This window comes from Aethalodelphis obliquidens, unplaced genomic scaffold (genome assembly GCF_003676395.1).
Source record: "Aethalodelphis obliquidens isolate GAN/ISIS:26980383/991018 unplaced genomic scaffold, ASM367639v1 scaffold5, whole genome shotgun sequence".
Classification (NCBI taxonomy): Eukaryota; Metazoa; Chordata; class Mammalia; order Artiodactyla; family Delphinidae; genus Aethalodelphis; species Aethalodelphis obliquidens.
The window spans coordinates 8,542,691-8,565,468 of record NW_020837949.1 but is presented as its reverse complement, the minus strand read 5'-3'; the positions used below and the strand labels follow the sequence as shown (position 1 = coordinate 8,565,468).

Sequence of the window (22,778 nt, the reverse complement as noted above, 5' to 3'; positions counted from 1 at the left end):
GGGGAGGGGAGGAGGGGGAAAAGAGGAAGGGGAAGGGGGAGAGGAGGAGGGGGAAGGGGGAGAGGAGGAAGGGAAGGGGGAGGGGAGGGGAGGGGAGGGGGAGGGGAGGGGGAGGGAGGGGGAAAAGAGGGAGGGGGAAGAGGAAGCAGCAGGGGCCACAACCTACCAAAGAGACACAGGAGCCAACCTGAAAGAGCTCCCAATGGCTAAAGCTGGAAAAATTTGAATAAGATAAGTATTGAATTAAACTCAACGAATAAATAAACATGCACAGTCCCATAATTGTATAAATAAATGATTGAATGAATGAATAAATAGAAGAAATCTTTACAGAAGAATTCTAAATAGTATATGTAGATACTCCCCCTCCAGGAGGTAGAACTTAACTCCCCTTACCTTAAACATGGGCTGGACTTGGTGACTCACTTCCACAGAATAAAGTACGGAAAAGGAAAAATAGTAACCTGACAGTGAAGAAACTCGGCAGACATCACCTTGACCACTATCACAAGTGGAAAGTCGTGTTGAAATCGTGCCTCCCCTGATAGGAAGTGCTGAGGACACCCCAACTCAGTGGTTTTTTCCCCAAACTCCACCAGTCTAGTCATAAGAAAACTTCAGACCAAGCCAGGATGAGAAGGATTCTACAAAATACCTGACCGGTACTCTTCTAAAGTGTCAAAGTTATGAAAGACAGACTGAGAAAACATCACAGATTCAAGGAGTTGAAGGAAACTAAGGAAACATGATGATGAAATGCAATGTGAGATCCTGGACTGGATCCTGGAATAGGAAAAGCAAACAAACAAAAACATTTGTGAAAACTGGTAAAATCCAAACATAGTCTGTATTTCAGTGAACAGTGTTATACCTAAGTTATGTCTTAGATTAGACAAATGTACCAGTTATGTAAAATGTTAACATTAGAAGAAACTGGGTGGAGGGTGTGTGGGAACTCACTGTACTATCTTTGCAACTTTTCACTAAATCAAAAATTATTCCAAAATAAAAAGTTAATTAAAAAGAAAACTGCAAAATAGATTCTTATTGAAGAAACTGGACATCCAAATGATGGTATATTTTTAGCTAATTAAAATCCTGTTTTGGGAAAAAGAATATATGAGATTGAAAAAAAACAAACTATAGTGTTTAGTAACAAAACTATATAGAGTATGATCCTTCTGTGTATCTATGTACATACATTACATATATACAAATAAAATAATCAGAAATGTAAGTTATCAGTGGTTATTTCATGAAAATAGAATTATGTCCTTTTAATTTTCTTCTTTAAATCTTCCTATTATTCTCAATTTTCTATATGAAAATGAAACATTTATGAGAAAACAAGAAACCAAAAGTTTACGTTGTTGTGCTATATTCAAATACATTTTAAATTTTTTCAAATAGCATAAATTACATTTCTAATTATATACATTCTTACTTTATGTAAGTGCCTTGCTGCACGAAAGTCAATAAAACATACTAATTTGCTAAAACCTACAGTTTCCCCACATTATAAATAGATTGCCCAAAGCTCAAGCTATTATTATACATTTTGAACCACAATTAAATGAAATGACATTCTCCTTTCTCTTTCCCTTCCTCTCTCTCTCTATTTACACACACACACGTATATGTAATAATGTATAGTTTCTTGCATTATTCCATACATTAGATAGAGAGATAGATGCATAAAATCTAGAATGACACACCATCAACACTGGTTACCCATTAAGACTGGTGATCTCTTGTCTTGGGGATTCACATTCTACATTCTATATTTCTGTATTGTTCATTTCTTTTTAACAATAAACATATATTACATTTGTAGTAAAAATTAGCAAAGGTACTTTTTTAAAATAATAAAATCTTTAGATGATAAACAATTTTCCAAACTATCTCATCTGAGTATCTCCAAATTCAGACAGTAAAGACTAAGTAACAATGAAATGTTTTAAAATAAAAGCCTTCTCTGCTGTGACGATTTGATGAATTGGGCGCGTTACCAGCTCTCTGAGTTATTGTTAGAAACAAAATCATGGAAGCACTGTGATTTCGCATTCACTTTTTGACTAGCCATATTGTTGTTCAGATTGCTTAAACAGTTCAACCACACATATTTAATCACTGCATAGAAAACTTTGTTCTAGGGAGTGAAAAGCAATCAGGGTAATAGGGGAAAAAATATGGCTTGTCCCAAAATAAGCACAACATACTATTAGATGTCAAATGAAATTGTAATGTATTTTGTAGGAAATGGAACTAAACTCTGATGGATTTTACAATATCCCAGACTCTCTTAAAAGTGTATGGTGCGTGCTTATGTATAAATTATATATGATAGATTATTTCTAGGAATTTTGTAATTTCAAAGCCAACTCTGAGTTCACATCCACATGCTAATATTGTGCAAGCATTTAACCCATTCCTAGAAGAACAGTTTGGATTTTGTGATATGAGTGATCTGGCTTGCAGAGCATTTTTATTAGTTTCTCAACCGACCACTGACCACTTAACTATTTGTAAAATGAGGTTTGGTCCTCATGAAAAACATTCCTTGTGTTTTTTTTTTTTTTTTAACATCCTAGGACTGTCTAAATGATGACCATCCTTCTTGTCACTTATTTCATTGCCCTAAAAGTAAGGAAGAAAGGCATCAACATTTGCATAAGTCACTATTCTGTACCTGGACCTGATTTTGAGTTAGGAGGAAACGGGAGAGGGGTGAATTCTTTCCTCTGTCTAAGCTCCAGGAACATTTAGTTCCTAAGAGATGAATGGGGAATATTTTTTGTCAGTTAATGTATATTGAAGGTATATAAAATGACTGTTGTTGATATGAAATTGACTGCAAAATTACTTTCTGGAATTCAGAATTTACTCCCTCCTTCTGACTTTTTGTTTATACACTTTTCAAGACAAAAAGTCATTTCAACCAGCTGCTGGATTATAAATTCAATCTGGGATCCAATAATCAGATTCCACGTTTCCTCTGTTTTATCTCTCATCACAAATGATAAAGATATTGCAATTGGAATTCAGTTGTGACAGTATAGATGATTAAGCTAAAATCGAATTGGCTTGGCAGTGTTAGCAGAAGCCAAAATTTAATGGCTGCTTTTTTTCCTCCATAGTAAATAAACCTCTGTGATTCACACTCTCAGAACAGAATTCTGTTGATTAAGAAAATTTTTATGATTATACAAAGTCTTATAGTAAATTATTGACTCTAAGAATTAAAACAAAATTCCAAGTTATATTTTTCTTTGTGAACTTTTTAGAATGTAACAATTCTCTGAACTATTATTTAAAAACATAAATGTTTGCGGCGGTAGGATATTTTTAAATATTCAAAATCTATTGATGATTTGAAGGGAAAAGTTAGAGATATTCTAAGCAATATTTGAAATAACTGTATTCATATCAATTCACTTTATAGAATTAGTTAAAAGCAAAACTTATACTGGCAAGCACTGCACAGAAAGAGTGAATATGCTGCCGGTACTGCACAGAAGGGTGAATATACCTACGGTAGCTCTGCTCCTCCGCCTAGGCTGCCATGATGTAGCGTGCTATCGTTACTGTTACCGGGATCCAAAGTATTCCCCATGCTGATTGAAGTAAACCAGTGCCAGAGAACTAGGACATGTAATGAGAAGATATTTCTCTGACAGGCTTTAAACTTGCTATTATTTTTCTCCAGTGTCTCCCTGTGGATTCTTTGGCAAGACCTTACCCCAAACTGAGAGGCAGCTTCATCCTGGCTTATAATTCTAAGATAATTAGAACTGTCCAATTTGTCTAGATTCTCTACAATTTAATATTAAGAGCTAAAAGTAGTTTCAATGATAAAGATCTAATTATGGTAACTAAGCTTCTATTTGTACTTAAAATTTGATCTGAATGATTACAGTTCATCGTTGACCCATTCCATGGGTTGGCAACCCACTAACCAACAGTGTGTAATAAATAAAATCATCTCATTTTCTATTTCTGGTGTGAATAAGTAGCAATTATTAAACTATTGCCCACCATCCCTTGTTTCTGAGCGTCGTGAAAAAATTGTTCACATTTCTAAAAAAGTTTATATTTCATGTTTTCAATGAAATTCCCTAAAATAAAATTAGAACTACTCTTATCCCAGTATAGGCTAGATACTTGTTCTTCTAATTATATATGGGTGAGGATGTCTTTGCTTAGTGTAGTCGAAAACATGGGCAACCCAATTCTCCATTCCAAAGGCAAGGGGCTAACAAGGAATTTGAGACAGACACGAGCCCTAGAAGCAAATGGTAAAAGCTTCTTAAAGTTCACTTCACTATATCTAGGCACTACCATAAAGTTAAGTGAAACTGTAGTAGAATATAAAAACCATTGGAAAAATGAGTATACCCTAAACCCTGCATTCCAAGATCCTTCATTGTTATGTCATGGAAAATAAAATTTGTGGGCAAAATATTGATATATATTTGAAATCATAAACACTCAGCCTCATTTAAGAAGGAAAATAATAAAATCTCATAATATCTCAGGGATTAAAAATTTTACTTTTTTCAAGTAAACTCCAAACTTCTAAGTTAAAAATTTGACGCGTGTAAAGTCATTGATGGAATTTATGTTATTAGTATTACAAGTTACATTGATAAAGGTTTCTGTGATCATTCTTTATAAGTACTTCCCATAAAATCCACTTCAGGACACACAATCAACCAAAATAAGAAATAGAACAAGAACCCAGGGCTAAAGAGTTTTCAGGAAAAAAACACTTTTTTCTCATTTATTCTGTGTAGACACTCACTGAAAGAAGATATACTTCACACTGGATGACAACATACAATAATTAAACTAACATATTATTTATTTCTTCTTTTAGGGGCTGATGTTATCAACTTTGATGGTCATGTTGTGTTACCATATAGATTCAGAAACAAGAAGATGAAAACACTGAAAGATGTCATTGCTTTGAAATTTAAAACCTCCGAAAGTGAAGGGGTAATCTTGCACGGGGAAGGACAGCAAGGGGATTATATTACTTTGGAACTGAAAAAAGCCAAGCTGGTCTTCAGTTTAAACCTAGGTATGTCCTGACTTTTGGCACCATTCTTTTCATTTATTAGTCTTCCCGTTAGTTAAATGCTAATGGTCTTTAATCCTTAAAATGTAAATTGCAAAAGGAGTTCACATTATATTGTCAATCCAGTTTTAATTCATAGTGGTTGATATATATTGATATACTTATTCATTCAAAAATATGTATTAAACACCTGTACTCTGCAGGTACTATACGAGCATCTAGGATACAGGGGTGAAGAAAATGGAGTTCTTTGAGTTCATGAAGTTTATGACACAGTGGGGGCATCAGACACTATATTATCTATTACTATTTTTATAAAACAACTAAATCCAAAGAAATGACTTCAAATAATGATGAGGAGTGTGAAATCAATTAAATAGGTTAATATATAAAGGATATTGCATAGGCAAGATGGGTCAACATTAGAATATGTAGTGAAGAAGGTCCTCCCTGAGAAGATATTCATGCTGAGATTTCAGTGATGACAAAAACAAGCCCTAAAAATATCTGAGAGAAGGTTAATTGAGAGGAGGGAATCACGAAAGACTAAGACCTGACATGCTCAAGGAACAGGAAAAGGCTGGTGTGGGTATTTGTAATGAGTAAATAGGATAAAAGATGAAATCCAAACATTGAGGATTGTTGAAATACTGTAGTGTCCTTTAGGGCATGGTAAAAGGTTTAGATATTATTTTAAGAATGGGAAGCTATTAGTAGGCTTTAAACTCTAGCATCATGATCTTATTTTTTTTAAGTACTGAGACTTCTGTAAGAGAAAACACTTGCATCAACATGAGAGTCTGGTACAGTGAGAGACAGTGAGAGACAACACTGCTTGCTACAGTGAGAGCACTGCTTGCAGAAGGTGGCTATCAGTGGAGATGTAGAGAAATTGATCCACTTGGGAGATGATTCTGGTGGTAAATTCAGTATCATTTGTAATGATTTGGATATGGAGTAAGAAAGAAAGATAATGTATAAGGGATAATTCCTAGGGTATGGCTTGAGTTCCAAATGGACATTAGCACCATTTTCAGAAATACAGAAAGCTTTATTTTCTCCACAGAGTTTCTTCTAATAGAGAAGTATTAGTTTTTTCCAACAGAGGAAGTCTAGAGATCTGTTTGGATATGGTGCATTTTAGTTGCTTATTAGGCATCAAAGTTGAGATTTCAACTAGGGAGTGGCATGTATGAGATTAACAGGAGAAGATACTACATGGAGACTGAAGTGGACAGTGGATAGGAGGAAATACTAGTATGTGGCATCACAGAGACCCGGGAAGGACAAGAGGCGGTCTACTATGGTCTACTGTGTCAAATTCGCCTAAAATGTCACTTAAGAAGACAGAAAACTGAGGTCACTGTTTGGCAACGTTGTGGTTACTGTTGATTTATTCTCAGTGGAATAGAAAGGACAGTAGTTTTATTGTCATCAGTTAAGAAAAAATGAAAGGTGTGGGAATGAATATTTTAAATATTATCAACTAGAAATGAAGGAATCAGAAATGATTTGTTTACTGGAGAATGAGATGAAACTCAAAGAAGGAGTTATTATTTTGTTTTGGGCTTTTGTTGTTGTTTTTAAGTGGACAATCCTAATACATGTTTGGTTGTTGATAATGTAGCTCAGGTTTACTTAAAGTTAAAGGGAAGATCCACAACACAGATACTGACATTCAAAGTTACAATTCATGCAAATCAACAGTACATTTATCCTCCTCTTGCTTGCCTAAAAATTTCGGGATTTATGCAAGAGTTGTTTGAAGGGCATCATATATTCTGTATTTTTTATGCTGCAGTGACTTTAGAATTCTATAAAGATTTTATAGTCTATAAAGATATAAAAGACTTTATAATCTTTATAGAATTCTTTTATAATCTTTTAAAATTCACATGTTAAATGCATCCCAATGGAAAGCTATAAAACTAAAAATTAGAACACAAAAAGAGATCCTGCCTATTTACTTTCCTTATCACTATGGTTGTTCCAACATTCTTAAATATGGCTTGTGTCCCTTATATTAACTTTTATTACTTTGAAAATCAAAATTATACTAAAAATTAAAACTTCAGTTAGTTTTTTTCGTTGATAATACTTGCTATAGTGTCTACAAAGATTTATCTTTTATTATAAAACTTTTCACATTCAAAATCTCTGATAGAAATAATAATTTCTATAACAAAGAAGAAAATTATCCAAAAATGCTGATTATATAATTACACAGAAATATTTTAATTTTTATATTAAAAAATCATAAAATGAAAATGCCTGCCAAAACCTGGGAAAATGCAAATGTCAAATATAGAATTTTAATGTCATTCATGAATAAAAATTCATTCCACTCTGTAATAATACCAAGACTTTAGGAGGAAAATGTTGCCAAAAAATATAAGGAAAACTTGTAGAAGAAACATTATAAATAATCTATAAACACCAAATGCTCAAACTATCTATAAAAGAAATGTACAATAAAATAACAAGATTCCAATTTTTTCAAGTAAATAAATTTAAAAAATGATAGTATCTGTGTTGGTGAGTTATGTGACAAAAAGGATTCTTTGTACTGTTCCTGAAAATATTTCAAGAAAACAACTTGATAATGTATCTTCAGATATTTTAAATTCTTTATATAAAGAAATAATAAGAAATAACTTTAGGATTTAAGTCTAAGGATGTACTTTGCAATATTCATTACAATAACAAAAATTGAAAGAAATAAAGCTTAACATATAGAAATAGGTGGGTATGTGTTTAAAATGTCTGTGAATAATTTGGGGAATACGGTACAGCACTAAATGAGAACGGTAGGAAAATATAATATACCAATATTTTATATTATGTGTATGAATTATATGTATTATATAATTATATGTATATATAATTAAATGTATGTAAATGAAAAATGTCTGGAAGGAAATAGACCATGCTATCTTTAGTGATGGAAATGAGTGATTAATGTTTTACATATTAATTCTTTATAATATTCTCTATTTGTAATATTAAACATGTATTCATGCATTACCTGGGAGAAACATATCCCTAAATAGTTTTTGAAAAAAAGGTTCAGTAGAAGCTAAGAAAGAGGGATGGGGGAAGAGAAACCAGAAAACCAAAAATAAGTGCTTTTTAAAAACACACACGCTAACACACACACACGCACATGCACACACACACACACACTCAGAGCAATTGGATCATATCCAAAGACGTTTATTTTTTCAAACCTTTCTCCTGTTTTTTTAAAAAAAGTGAAATGTACAGAATAGCCTTTAAAAGCCGCTGGGGCTTGTAAGAGTGTGACATTACTATTCTGAAACAAGAACTGATCATATGGCCTCACTAAAAAGACCATTACCATGTCATTATTGGAAAGCAGTTTGTGTAGAGTTTTATTGACTAGAATTTATGACAGCGATGGAAACACATCCACTCAAATATCCGCTGTCACTCTTTAACGCTGTTACCTAAATATCAGGCACGTGAGTTGCTGCTTAGCCTTCTAGTCTAAATATTTAAAGTAATGAAACTGAATGTAGTCTTTCACTTAAATTTATTCTTTCTTTTCTTTCTCCCTGTCCCACTGCCAATGTACATACACAATCATAATCACAATCACAGGGCAACATTTGATTTCATCACCAAAAGGAAAGAAATTTCATCTAGGAAATCCATAGAAAATGTCAGGTATAGGCATATTAGCATCCTAAATGTGAAAAAATGAAAATAATTTAATTCTTCAGTCAATTGTGTGTTTCTCTGATTTCTACTATGCTCTTTATTCTGAAGCAATATTGTATTTTTATAGCATTTAGCTTTGCCTGACCATCAAAAGCAATGCTTGATTAGACAAAATAAAAAATGGTAAAAAATATGTAAACAGCATCCAGAGATGACTTTAGTAAACATTTCAGATTCTCACAACCTTCCACTCTTATTTATAGTCTTGTTGCTATGGAGATCTTATTTCAAAACTGGATTAATGCTGCATATATAATTTTGCAGTTTTTTATTTTAACGTATAACTTGGGTAAACTTTCCATGACATTAAATATTATACTGATTATGGCTTTTGGAATCAAAAAAAAAAACCAACTGAAAATTGTCATGCCATGTTTTCTTGACCAAAAATAATAATAATTAAAAAATTAACGGGTAACATTTAATGAATGTTCACTATATGTCAGGAAGTAAGTTCTTTGCTTGTACTAATTAATTTAATCCTTACAGCAACCTTGTAAAGCAGGTACTATTATTCTTCCCTTTTTACATGTGAGGAAAGAGAGGCCCAGAGAACTGTCACCTTGGCCAGGATCATGGAGCAAGCCAGTGGTGGAACCAGCAACAGAATCCAGGCGCTCTGGCCCCAGAGCCCATGGGGCACTGACTTTATAAAGAATCTACCAAATTTAGCAGAATTCATGGCACAGTAATTGAAAAAAAAAAAAAAAAAAGCTCATGCTTTTTAAGGGAGCAGACTTTTTTCCGTCTTTAATAGCTTTTATGTAGTTTAAACATAAAACTGTTTTTAAGTGTGGTTACATGTTGGTTTTCCCATGTTAACTTCAATAGACAGAGCTTTAGAGAAACGTCAGCCCTTGGTGTTGTAGATGAAAGGTCTACTTCGACATAGAGTTGTGATGGCTTTGCCTTGTTTCTTTTCCACTCAGGAAGCAACCAGCTTGGCCCCATATATGGCCACACGTCCGTGAGGACAGGAAGTCTGCTGGATGATCACCACTGGCACTCTGTGGTCATTGAGCGCCAGGGCCGGAGCATCAACCTCACCCTGGACAGAAGCACACAGCACTTCCGCACCAATGGGGAGTTCGACTACCTGGATTTGGACTATGAGGTAAATTTGAGGATGTGTAAGTTGTAACGCATCAAGTGGCTGCCTCAGTTTCCTACTGTCTTGTTGTATTTTTGTTAATCATATACCTTTCTATACCATTTTCATTTTATCCTCCAAAGAAAACTTAACTTACAACTTGAAAACCTAATTCGTTAATATGTCGTTTTATTTATTTCTAAATTATTCATAATGAGTTCTTAAAACATGTTTAAATACTTGGTACCAAAATAACATACTGATATATTTAAAGAGAAGGACCATTTATCATGTTATCATGGCCATTTAACGAAACCACAATAAATTTAAGTTGTAATCTTTGGTAGTTAATTATAACATAAATCACCTGTTCTTGATGATGTACAGTATATAATGTACATAGGATTGTCTAATATTTATTACAAAATATTGAATAAGAAATCCTGAGTTCTGGTGTATGTTAAGTCATTGACAAGTTCTGTTTTCTCAGATATCATTGTCATAAAAGAAATAAAAATACAGAATATTTTAAAGAGATTGTCCATAAATAAAAATATTTTTTTACCTTCCAAATGATCAAAGATTATAAAATAATCAATGATCATATTGTTGCCATAAAAAATATATATTCTCATAATATACTGGTAGGCATATCAAGTTTTTTAATTATTTGGAGAGCAGTTCAACCTTAAAATGTCCATCAAAAATGTTAATCATAAATAGGGATGAAAGTTCTGTAAGAAGATGTTCATCACTGGGGCACCCCTATGAGTTTGCTGTGCCATCTCCATGTGCCTTGGCCCCCAGTTTTGAAATTGCAGATATATACATATACATATATGTATGTTACTGATATCCGTACGTAAATCTTTCAGAACATAGAATGTGCTTTACCATAACATAGTAAGTGGAAAAGTCAGGATTTACAACTATGTTATTTTCTTTATATGTTTAAATAGTTTCTAAATTTTCTGTAATATAAATACATTATATATGTTTCTAAATAGAAATTTAGAATGGAATATGCCATATAAACTTTGATATAGAGACTTTATTAACATTAAAATAAGTCTAAGGTTATCAGGAAATAATTACTCCTCCAAATATCTCTTTGAAGTAAAAATGATGGTTGAAAGGGAAAGAATGTGAAAATCCCTAAAATTTCTATCTTCTGTAAATTAATATGAATCTTGACTTATGTGGCTTATCTCCTACTGTAGGAGAGAATTTAAAGATGAATTATTCATTCTCCATTAATAAACTTTGAAGTATCATAGAAGAGGTGAGAAATCCTGGAACATTAGTAATGGGCAAACACAATTCCAATTTTCAAAAACAGAATTAAAAATTTGGGGTTATAGACCCTTTGAGTTTTTGATGAAATCTATGAATATTCATGCACACACAATGCTTTCTATGGGGTCAGCAGTTTCATCGACACTTCGAAGCCCCTCTAGATAGAATACCATGTTTGAGAACCTCACCTGTAGACTAAAATGCCTGAGACATATTTGTTAGAGAGACACAGGAAAAAAATTTTAATTTACTAGAAAGAATCAGGAGAGACTCAACATATTTCTCTTTGTAGAGCTACTACCTGATTACTTTCCTCAGATCCTGCAGTTATTGGCAAAAGCTGCAATGAAAATGGTTGGGCCTACCTTTATATCTCAACATGTTTACCTGAAGATAAAGGGATTCTCTTGGCTTATTTGTTTAAAGAAAATTAGGGACTATAGTAGAATCGGTCTCTCAGTGTTTTTGCACACATCTCCTTGCACGAAAGGGCTCATTATGACTAACAAAAGACACACCTGTTACTCAGGAAATTGCAAGGATTTTAGGAGCTCTGTGCCAGGAACTGGGAACAAAGACCAAAAATATTTATTATACTACACCATTATTCAATATTTCCATCCTGTAGACAAAATAAACATAAATAACCTCAAGAGCATACACGATAGGAAAATGTAGACATGAGTTCTGAGTAGTTATTAATTTTTTGTTTAATGTATTGAATTTAAAGCTTATATAATTTAATTTTTAACAATGACTCCAACAATCAGTTCTCATGAGCCAGTATTGGCAGGATGCAGCACACTGCTGCCAGTGGTTAATTAAATAATACCTAGCCTCATTCCCGGGGATATATTGATACATCATAAAAGAAGCAATAGAAGACAAGTTTGCTCCTTTGACATAACTCAATTTGGGCATGTCTGGGGGGGAGAAGCCTTAACCGTTCACTTCACTGACCTCTCTGTAGCCTGTTAAAAGTGAGCAAGTCACCATTGCAGTCAAGCTGTAGCTACATGGTGACCTGAGAAGCGTGCAAGGGTGTACAGAGGCAGTTCACTTCATTCTTCCTCCTCCAGCCAGTGACAACGCAGGGCAGGACAGCAGACTGGTGTTTGTCCTGGCTTCTCTCCCTTCTTTATCCAAATGCCAAGGTACACCCACTTTGGATGTTATGCCCTTGCCTTTGCCATACAGCTCTGCTTGGAAAGTAGAAGAGTGCCTCCCCCTTGCCCACTGTAGAACTGGGCTAGGATTTTAGAAACCGGTTGAGATTTTGTAGAGAATCAACGGCATGAGCTCAAATTGGAGCCATAGTCCTGGGTTTGAATCCCTTTTTGCCCCTAACTGGTTGTGTGACAGTGGTAAAATCACATTCCCTTTCTATAAAGTGAATATAATAGCACATTGCTCATAGGGTTATGTGAGGAGACAACAGGAAGTAATAGAAATCACCACATATATCAGTTATAATTAATAAGACTGAACATAACAGATACATGTTTATTCCTTTCACATAAAAGGAGCCTACAGGCAGGTAGCCCTGGGCTCAAATGGCAGCATCATGGTCATCAAGACCACAGTCTACTTTTATCCTGCTGCTACTCCATCCCCTCTGCAAATCACTCCAAGATCGTCACTCACGTTCCATTTTGTATTCCAGACAGTGCAAAGGAAAGGAGTGAAGAAGACTGTGCCCCCCCATCCCTTTAATTATAGTTCTTGGAGTCACACACAACCCTTCCACTTAAATCTCATGAGGCCAAAACTTGTTCAAAGAGGTTGGTAAATGCCATGTATTGTCTGGGGAGCCTGTGCCTAGCTGAAAAGCAATGGTTTTTTCTTAAAGAAGGTGAGAGAAAGGACACTCAGAGGTATCTAGCAGTCTCTGCCACCCTTTGGAAACTCTTGATAGCTAACAAAAAAAAGGTCAGTGCAATTCTTTTTTAGAGTCAACATTGTCATTGAATGGCAGCGCCATTCATAAGGCAATTGTGTGAGTCATAGCAATATCAGATTATTAATCAAACAACTGCAACAGTTTTCTTTTTACCATGAGAATGGTTACAATATCACAACGTGTTTCCTTTTACTGATGAGAATACATAACAAGAAACAAGTAGTGAGCACCTAATATCAAATGATGAGTTACATTAGGAATTGGGATTTGAACCCACATCTCTTAATTGTAAGGAATCTGGTAAATTGAGCCTGTGATGCTTCACCAGGGTACCTTCTATAAGGTGGGACATGAGCCAAAGGTTGTTGAAAACAGAGAAACCATAAGGAGTGTGTGAATCATCATCTGGAAGGAAAATGAGAGTCCCCCCGTAAAGAAACTACGCACCCAGAGAAGGAATAAAACAATACTTTTAAATAGCATTTAGTAATATTATTCAAAATGTGATGCTGCATGTCATTAAGGCTGGAAGATTTTATTACTGGAGCAGAAATTGATAAAATTGATAAAATGAATTTTAGATGGGAAATACAACACTCCATTAAAGTATCATTAATTCCTACCTTTGTTATTAATTACATGTATATAGCACCTGATAAGTTCAGTTCAATGCCACTTGAAAATATTTTCCTAATCCATTTTAGAATACTCTATTATTCATTTTGTAGTTTCCTTATTATTTTTTATGTATTCTTAGTTTTTCTCTTTTCTTCCCATGTTTAAAATCTAAGGTAAATGATATATATACAGCTAACCAGTATTAATACATTTAATTTTATTTTAAGTGAGGTTTTTGGTTTTTTATACTGTCTCATAAACCATCATTAATTTGTGCTTTGTCCCTAAAACCAGTTAAGCATTTAAAATGCATATACACACTACTATATATAAAATAGATAAACAACAAGGACCTACTGTAGAGCACAGGGAACTATATTCTATATCTTGTAATAACCAATAATGAAAAAGAATCTGAGAAAGAATATATATATGTGTATAACTAAATCACTTTGCTATACACCTGAAACTAACAACATTGTACATTAAAAATTTAAAAATGGTTAAAAAATAATTTTAAAAATTTAAATTTTTTTAAAATTAAAAAGTAAAAATAAAATGCCGAAACATAAATAACAGAAGCATAATTTGTGTCTTCTAAAACCCAAAGATCTCTGCTTTATATATAAAATATGAAGTCTTGACATTGAAATATATCTTTCATTTTCAAAACTTTGTAAGAAAAATTGGTAATTTAATAATAATTAAGAGAAATATATCTGGTTTATATATCTTGATATTACAGCTATGATTAATAGATTCATTCACTACTAATTCTTTGTTAGCAGTAAATGTCATTGGCAATACATAATTAAGTATAATTTTGTATTATATGAAATTGATATTTAGTACTATAATTGGATCAAAAATATGTAGAAAAATATATACTCTCTTTTTATAGGCAATGATTGCTTAAGAATCACAGCAAGGAGCATTGACCTTATTCCTTAGGACCTAGGAGACCTATAATATCTTTAAACCTGTACTTCTCAAATCATGGCCCCCAAATCTGAAGATGTTCCTAATCAATGTTGCAATTAGACTTTTGGAACTATTTTCTGCATTCAAATAAGACCAATGAATTTTTTACTCTAATGGTCATTAGACTATAATGTCTAAATAGGCTGAATACAATTTTCCTTGCTTTTGGCTGAAGTTTTATAAACTTAATATATTAATGCTGGTTATTTCATAATGGCTAGAAGCATTTATTGATAGTATGTCTTTGAATGATAAGCATAAAAATGTATTCTTAATATTACTTAATGAAAGATATTTGCTGTGTACAATCTTTTAAAACAGTCCCAGGAAAATTGATAAACTGTCTTCTGTGTATTGAAATGCTAGGGGTTGTTGCTATTTTCTTGTTCAAGTTACAGTCTAATTTTCAGAATTAATGACAATTAGCATATACTTCAATAACAACATAATTTAATATGCAACAGACTTTGGAGGCAGAAAAAAATGTCTGTATATATTGGTCGAGGTAAAGATAACTGACCTTGGATCTAATAGTAGTTTTGTCTAATTTATTGTAAATGGTTTTTTTTTTTTAAGTTGAATACAGTATGAATGTTGACATTTCGTCTTTTTTTTTCCAAAGATAACCTTTGGAGGCATACCTTTCTCCGGTAAGCCAAGTTCCAGCAGTAGAAAGAATTTCAAAGGCTGCATGGAAAACATTAACTACAATGGCATCAACATAACTGATCTCGCAAGAAGGAAGAAACTAGAACCCTCAAATGTGGTAAGGTTTTTCACCCCCAAAATATTGGTTCATAGACAAATCAAAGAAATTTTATTGTGTCTGGACTGTTAATAAACAACAGCATCATAGCATTTATCGTCAGGCTTGTGGTGAGTTCCACCATATAAAACTAACTTTAAGTTACCTGAAGATATGGAGAGATTGAATTTACTCTGAGAATAGATACCAGTGTTTGAGTTAAATGAACCAGAAATAGACAATAAGTTTGATTCAGATGGGGCCCAGAATTTCAGCCCCAGTGTTTCTGGATTCCCCATGGCAGAGGAACAGGCATACCTCATCGCAGCCTTTCAGCAGCCCTTATATCGGCAGCCTCACGTTTCCAAATGTCACAACGTATATAGCTCTGCATTTCTTGATTATGATGCAATTCAATATTTTAAAAGTTTTAAAACCAGGAACTTTATTATATTTACTTCCATGTTTCCAAAGTTAATTCACTCAAATATGTAAAGAAATAAACTTCTTGTCCAAGCTAAACATACCAAATATTATGCAATTAAATAAAGATTGATTAGATTGGATAGTGAAATCTGTGACCCAGAAGCTCACAGTGGTCTTCTCTGACTCTGGTGTGAGTGTTTCCAGGTTGAACTATTTCAAGAAGGAGAGTAGAAATCAAAGAACATGCTAGCACACTTGCGTTCCTATGACACCATATAGGATCACTACAAGATATCAACTTAAAAATCTGGTATGTGAGTTCCTTATGGCTCTGCAAGAGCAGGAGTTTCTTTAATCCCAAAATGTAATTGAGAAGAGCCTGGGAATCCAGAGGTCCATATATTTGGGAGCCAGCAGGAGTGGATAATATAATGAGTATTTGTGCTATGCTCTAAAAGACTCCGCTCTTGTTAACCCAAACTTGAGTCTAGGGTTTTCATAAAATTACTGGACAAATGGAAATGCTGAATGAATAACCAAGAGTTCAGGTTGGATATAAGAAACTATAAAATAATTTAATGCAAAATTTTTCTTTACTAATTATCTTTCTTAAAAATAACGATGAATTTATACTAATAGTTAAAAATTGAACTTTGGTGAAATTTTCTCATAAGATATATTGACTGTAGAGAAAAATAATAATAGCTCCATGTACAGGCAAAAGGCACTGTACAAGACCTGTTACATTTATGGTAATCTAAGAACAATACTACAAGGGAGATATTGTCATAAACATTTTGTAGATGAAAACTGAGATTTAAACTGGAAAAATAACTTTCCAATCAACATAGATTGTGGATGCACAGTATCCGACCCCTGAGGTCATGGTCTCTTTCCATGCTGTGTTATTTCTTATCTAGAGCAGTATTTATACATAGGCTATTTTAAGTTTTGGATAAAATGGCATCAGAGTCCTTTTGTTTCTTCAGAAATTGTTACTTAAGATAGAAGGGTACAGAGTCCAAATCGTCATAATACCTTTTCCATTATTTATACCTTTGAGAAGTAAAGTGTTATTTCTGCCCAAACCTCTCAGTTGGTCCTCATATGTATTAATTAGGTACCGAAACTACAGAGAATTGCACTCCGGGGGACTCATTCCAAAACCAGCTTTAACCACGAAATATATATTGTGCTTATAAATGCTATTTTAACTTGAATAACAAAGACATTTAGAAAAGCATGAATTATCTATAATTATGTTTGTTAAAATAGAATGAGCAAACATAAAAAAGACTTTGAAACAAAAATATACCTATGTATTAAAAGTTTAGGCAGTATAGAGGCAAGCCGGACATTTGCAAGCAGCTCTACAAAGGCAAATATTTACGTAGGAAATTTGCTTTCAAAGATGTCAGGTGCTGATATTTCAGTGGAATTGACTCAGCACTCATCCTGCACCCCTCTCCATATACACACCCATTTCCTCATTATACGGTGGATCCAGAGTCAGCACCATTACTCAGAAAATACCTTTAACTTTGCGGGGAGACAATCCCCACAGCACAGGCATGCAGTCATTTATGACATCTCAGTTATTATGCACAACCAGTTCTTTTCATCGGGAAAAGTAAGCATTTAAAAATAATCATCTGTGAAGTCACAGCACAAATTTAATTTGAATATTAATTCAGAGAGACAGCCTAGCTTAATGTACTAAAGTGGAAGAGCTATGCATCTAGGGACAAATACGCCGTGTTGTTAAACAAACAAAAAATGAAGTGAAAACGTCTCCAAATCACATTCCTCAAGATACGGTGGGTTCAAAAAAAGATGGAAAGGGCTTCCCTGGTGGCGCGGTGGTTGAGAGTCCGCCTGCCGATGCAGGGGACGCGGGTTCGTGCCCCGGTCCAGGAGGATCCCACGTGCCGCGGAGCGGCTGGGCCCGTGAGCCGTGGCCGCTGAGCCTGCGCGTCCGGAGCCTGTGCTCCACGACAGGAGGGGCCACAGCAGTGAGAGGCCCGCGTACCGAAAAAAAAAAAAAAAGATGGAAGAATATGTAGATTTTCATATCTTTAAAAGGAAGGTACTTAGATACTAGAATATAAAACTCAATGTATTTGAATAATAAATCAAATTTCCTTGTACCAAATAGAGGGGGTGTGAAGGGGAAGGAGGAAGTTTTAATTACTGCAAGTTTTCTTTTCCTTTTGTACATTCATGTCACTGTTTCCACAAACATTAATGTGTTATATATGCACACTTCATGGGAATTTATTTATTTTATAAATTTATTTTATTTTTGGCTGCGTTGGGTCTTCGTTGCTGCACACAGGCTTTTCTCTAGTTGCGGCGAGCGGGGGCTACTCTGCATTGCAGTGCGTGGGCTTCTCATTGCAGTGGCTTCTCTTGTTGCGGAGCACAGGCTGTAGGCGCACGGGCTTTAGTAGCTGTGGCACACAGGCTCAGTAGTTGTGGCTCACAGGCTCTAGAGCGCAGGCTCAGTAGTTGTGGTGCACGGGCTTAGTTGCTCCACAGCATGTGGGATCTTCCCAGACCAGGGCTCGAACCTGTCTCTCCTGCACTGGCAGGCGGATTCTTAACCACTGCACCACCAGGGAAGTCCTTCATGGGAATTTAAATGAGATTTTTGAGTTGAATAACAAAATAATCTGAGATAATCACAATCATGTTGATGCTAAATAGTTAATATTAATTCATATATATTAGGTATTGAGATAAAACCCAAGAGCATTTGCCCCATAATAGTTTAATAAATAGCAACCGAATGATCATAGTTCCCACTGAGACCAGATTTATATGTTAACAAACATTTGACCAAGGCCATCCAGAAGAGGACAAAGGCATTCCCTCCCTGGCTGATGCAGCATCAGTTGTGGGGGAGGGAAAAGCAGCTCCTTGCTGTCTTCAGAAGGTCCAGTGGTCCACACCCAAGCCCACCACACAGGGACACATCCATTCCATAGTCAGCCCATCACATCCGGCTGTCGGTCTCTCAATTCCATGCTGGATGGTGCTTGTACGAATCCCTCAACTTGGTAGCCAACTGCCGTACCCTGTTAGCTATAGCAGGAAGGACATGCCGAGGTATCCAACTGCTGCATCCGTGTCACACTGCTGCACGTGAGAATTTCACACAGGCTCAAGTTCTGCTTTGAAATTTGTAAAACTGTCGCTTTGTCTACTGTCTTCCATGGATGCTTATTTTATTCTACACTTTCCTTAAAGCATGCCCTTCTGTTTTCCAGGGAAATTTGAGTTTCGCATGCGTGGAGCCCTACACGGTACCTGTCTTTTTCAATGCTACCAGTTACCTGGAGGTGCCTGGACGGCTTCATCAAGACCTGTTTTCGGTTAGTTTCCAGTTCAGGACTTGGAACCCCAATGGTCTCCTGCTTTTCAGTCATTTTGCGGATAATTTGGGCAACGTGGAGATTGACCTCACTGACAGCAAAGTCAGCGTTCACATCAACATCACGCAGACCAAGATGAGCCAGATAGATATTTCCTCAGGTCAGTGAAATCTATTCAGTGTTCGCTCCTGAAACTATCGTGATTTCCACAGCTTAAGTTCTGTTGTTGCTGTGTTGGTGTCACATGCTCATGATTATGTTTGGAATCAGACTTTGGAGGTACTCTCTTAGCTGCGCTGAGTGCGGATTGAATGAGGGAAACAGAACCTCGCTGAGATGGTGAGGGTGGGCAAGGAGGAAAGTTGGTTGAGACTGTCTCAGAGGACTGAAATCTTCCATTTTTTTTTTTGCAAATGCTAGTTCATTTTGAATAGAGCAGTGGATACTCCTCTAAGTTAATGTTATATGTTTAAAAACAAAGAATGTTTATTTGATTAACATAAGAAAGAGTAGTTTATCTTTTGACTTTATGGGCATTCAAATACCTTTTACTATTAGTAATAAGACTATTGATTTAATTATGACTTTAAAGGTATATTCTGCTTGAATCAAAAGCTCAAAGTGATCTTGCTAAATTTGTATAACGTGTCAGAAAAAAAGGGGGGTGAGTACAAACAGGAATGACAGGAGATATGTATCGACTGAGGGCAGACTGGCCTGGCTAAGCAGAGTAATTTTTAAACTTGACATGGTAGTGGTGTGATAAACTGAGACTTAGGTAATATTGTTGTTATCTGAACAAACTTGGCGACCTTGGAATATTCCTTGATTATGATGGTGCAAAGAAAACTGAGATTGCAAAGTGAGATGTCATAAAGAGAATAATGTATGATATGGGACTGATAAATAATTTTAAAAAATCACCAAATTTCTCTAGATGTTTCTTGCAATAGGTGTTTTAAGTAAGTACTTATTTTAAGTAAAGAACTATTTAGAAATGGAAGACAGAAGGAGAAAGAATGTTTCCTGAGCCCCTTGCAGATGTACCAAATACTAAGAGAGGAAGTTCATAACAGAAGGCTCAACTGTGTGACTCTGGACTCTGATTTCTAAATATTCCGTATTCACTCGTGACACCATATGCACACACCAGACACAGTTGCTAACATGTTGTATGATTTGGTCCATCTCATTTCTCTTCTATGCTATCAGCTCCTTGAAGGCAGAGGCCATGCCCCACATATACAGCAGCACCTGTAATGTAAGAGGTGCTCCAGGAATGCTTGAATTCAGCACTGTGGCTCCTTGAACACAGAATATCTCCTGCTCAAGGATAGGTATCTTTTCATACAGTAGGCTGTGTGCTTCTGTATGGCCTGGCTTTGTGGACTCTTACTGAAAAGGACTCAAGGAAGACAGGAACCATTATGTCACAGATGTCTCTGAATTACAGAAATCAAAAGCTATAGTGAAATACCTAGACGTTTACTTTTTCTTTCTTATGTTGTTAGTTTTGCTTTCTCCCTGAATGTCCAGAGTCAAAATGATTGATCACCATATTCTAGCACTACTTCCCAGTATAAATCCACCTGGAGAGATTTAGAACAAATAGAAATTATCTGGAGAGACCAGAATAACACGTAAAACAAATACACATACAAATATTGACCACATCTGAGAAATTCCCCATTAGATTCTGTTATGTTTAATGATTCATTTCTAATGCTTAAACACATAAAAATATAAGGATGAAGGCCTCCCTTCTGGCATTCACTGAGCAAACCCAACCTCTTGGTGGTTTTCCACATAACAGGAACCATTATAATTAAAAGAATAGAATCTTAAACATAGTGATTAATAGACATTTACTAATTGAATTTGGTCTAATTTAGGACTCCAAGATACTCTCATCTGTTTTAAACTGTGTTTATTAAAATATAAAAGAACAAAGGAATCCAATATGCAATAACTAATTTACCTTAATAGATTTGCTTAAATATGATAAAAGTAGACTTCAGATGTTTTTGACAATTTAGCTAAGAATCTGTGCAAATGAAGGAGAACAGATGTGAAACCCAAAATTTTATATAGTCTCACTCTTATATAGTCCAAAGAAAATATTTATGTTTCAAAGATTTTCATTTTTTCCCATACATGGAGCACACTAATATTTGGTTTAACAAAGGGAAATCATTCTGTATTATATATACCCTATTCATTTATTGTTGAAGTATAGTTGATTTACAATACTGTGTTAGCTTCAGGTGTACAAGAAAGTGATTCAAATATAGATTCTTTTTTAGATTATTTTCCCATTATAGGTTGTTACAAGATATTGGATATAGTTCCCTGTGCTATACAGTTAATCCTTACTGTTTAACTATTTTATGTGTAGTATTGTGTGTCTGTTAATCCCATACTCCTAATTTATCCCTCCCCTCCCTTTCCCTTTTGGTAACCATAATTTTATTTTCTATGTCTGTGAGTCTATTTCTGTTTGGTAAATAAGTTCATTTGTATTATTTTTTAGATTCCACATATAAGTGATATCATATGATATTTGTCTTTTCTCTGACTTACTTCACTTAGTATGATCATCTCTAGGTTCATCCATGTTACTGCAAATGGCATCATTTCATTCTTTTTTATGAATGAGTAACATTCCATTTTATATATGTACCACATCTTCTTTATCCATTCATCTGTCAATGGACACTTAGGTTGCTTCCATGCCTTAGCTATTGTAAATAGTGCTGCAATGAACATTGGGGTGCATGTATCTTTTGGAATTAGAGTTTTTGTCTTTTCCAGATAAATGCCCAGAAGTGGGATTGCTGGATCATATCGTACTTCAAATTTTAGTTTTTTAAGGAACCTCCAAGATTCTTTTCCATAGTAGCTGTACCAATTTACATTTCCACCAACAGTGTAGAAGGGTTCCATTTTCTCCACACCCTCTCCAGCATTCATTGTTTGCAGACTTTTTGATGATGGCCATTCTGACTGGTGTTGTTTTGATCTGCATTTCTCTAATAATTAGAAATGTTGAGCATCTTTTCATGTGCCTATTGGCCCTCTATATGTATTCTTTGGAAAAATGTCTATTTAGGTCTTCTGCCCATTTTTAGATTGGGTTGTTTTTTTGATATTGAGTTGTATGAGCTGTTTGTATATTTTGGAAACTAAGCCCTTGTTGGTTGCATCATTTGCAGTTATTTTCTCCCAGTCCCTAGGTTGTCTTTTCATTTTGTTTATGGTTTCCTTTGCTGTGCAAAAGCTGATAAGTTTGATTAGGTCCCATTTGTTTATTTTTGCTTTTATTTCTTTTGGCTTGGGAGACTGATCTAAGAAAATATCGCTATGATTTATGTCAGAGAATGTTTTGCCTATGCTCTCTTCTTGGAGTTTTATGGTGTCTTGTCTTATATTTAAGTCTTTAAGCCATTTTGAGTTTATTTTTGTGTATGGTGGGAGGAAGTAGTCTAACTTCATTGATTTACATGCAGCTGTCCAGATTTCCCAACACCACT

The 22,778-nt window shown here is 34.8% G+C and overlaps 1 protein-coding gene across 2 annotated transcripts in view; it reads left to right on the top strand.

The window, feature by feature from the left end:
* The window catches only part of CNTNAP2 (contactin associated protein 2), a 2,044,831-nt gene that overhangs the window by 902,957 nt on the left and 1,119,096 nt on the right, over window positions 1–22,778 (top strand). For both annotated transcript variants that reach the window (XM_027101624.1, XM_027101625.1), the window contains 4 exons: window positions 4,877–5,080; window positions 9,748–9,932; window positions 15,326–15,469; window positions 19,144–19,408. In XM_027101624.1, coding sequence (XP_026957425.1) covers window positions 4,877–5,080; window positions 9,748–9,932; window positions 15,326–15,469; window positions 19,144–19,408 — 798 coding nt within the window. The remainder of the gene's footprint in view (window positions 1–4,876; window positions 5,081–9,747; window positions 9,933–15,325; window positions 15,470–19,143; window positions 19,409–22,778) is intronic.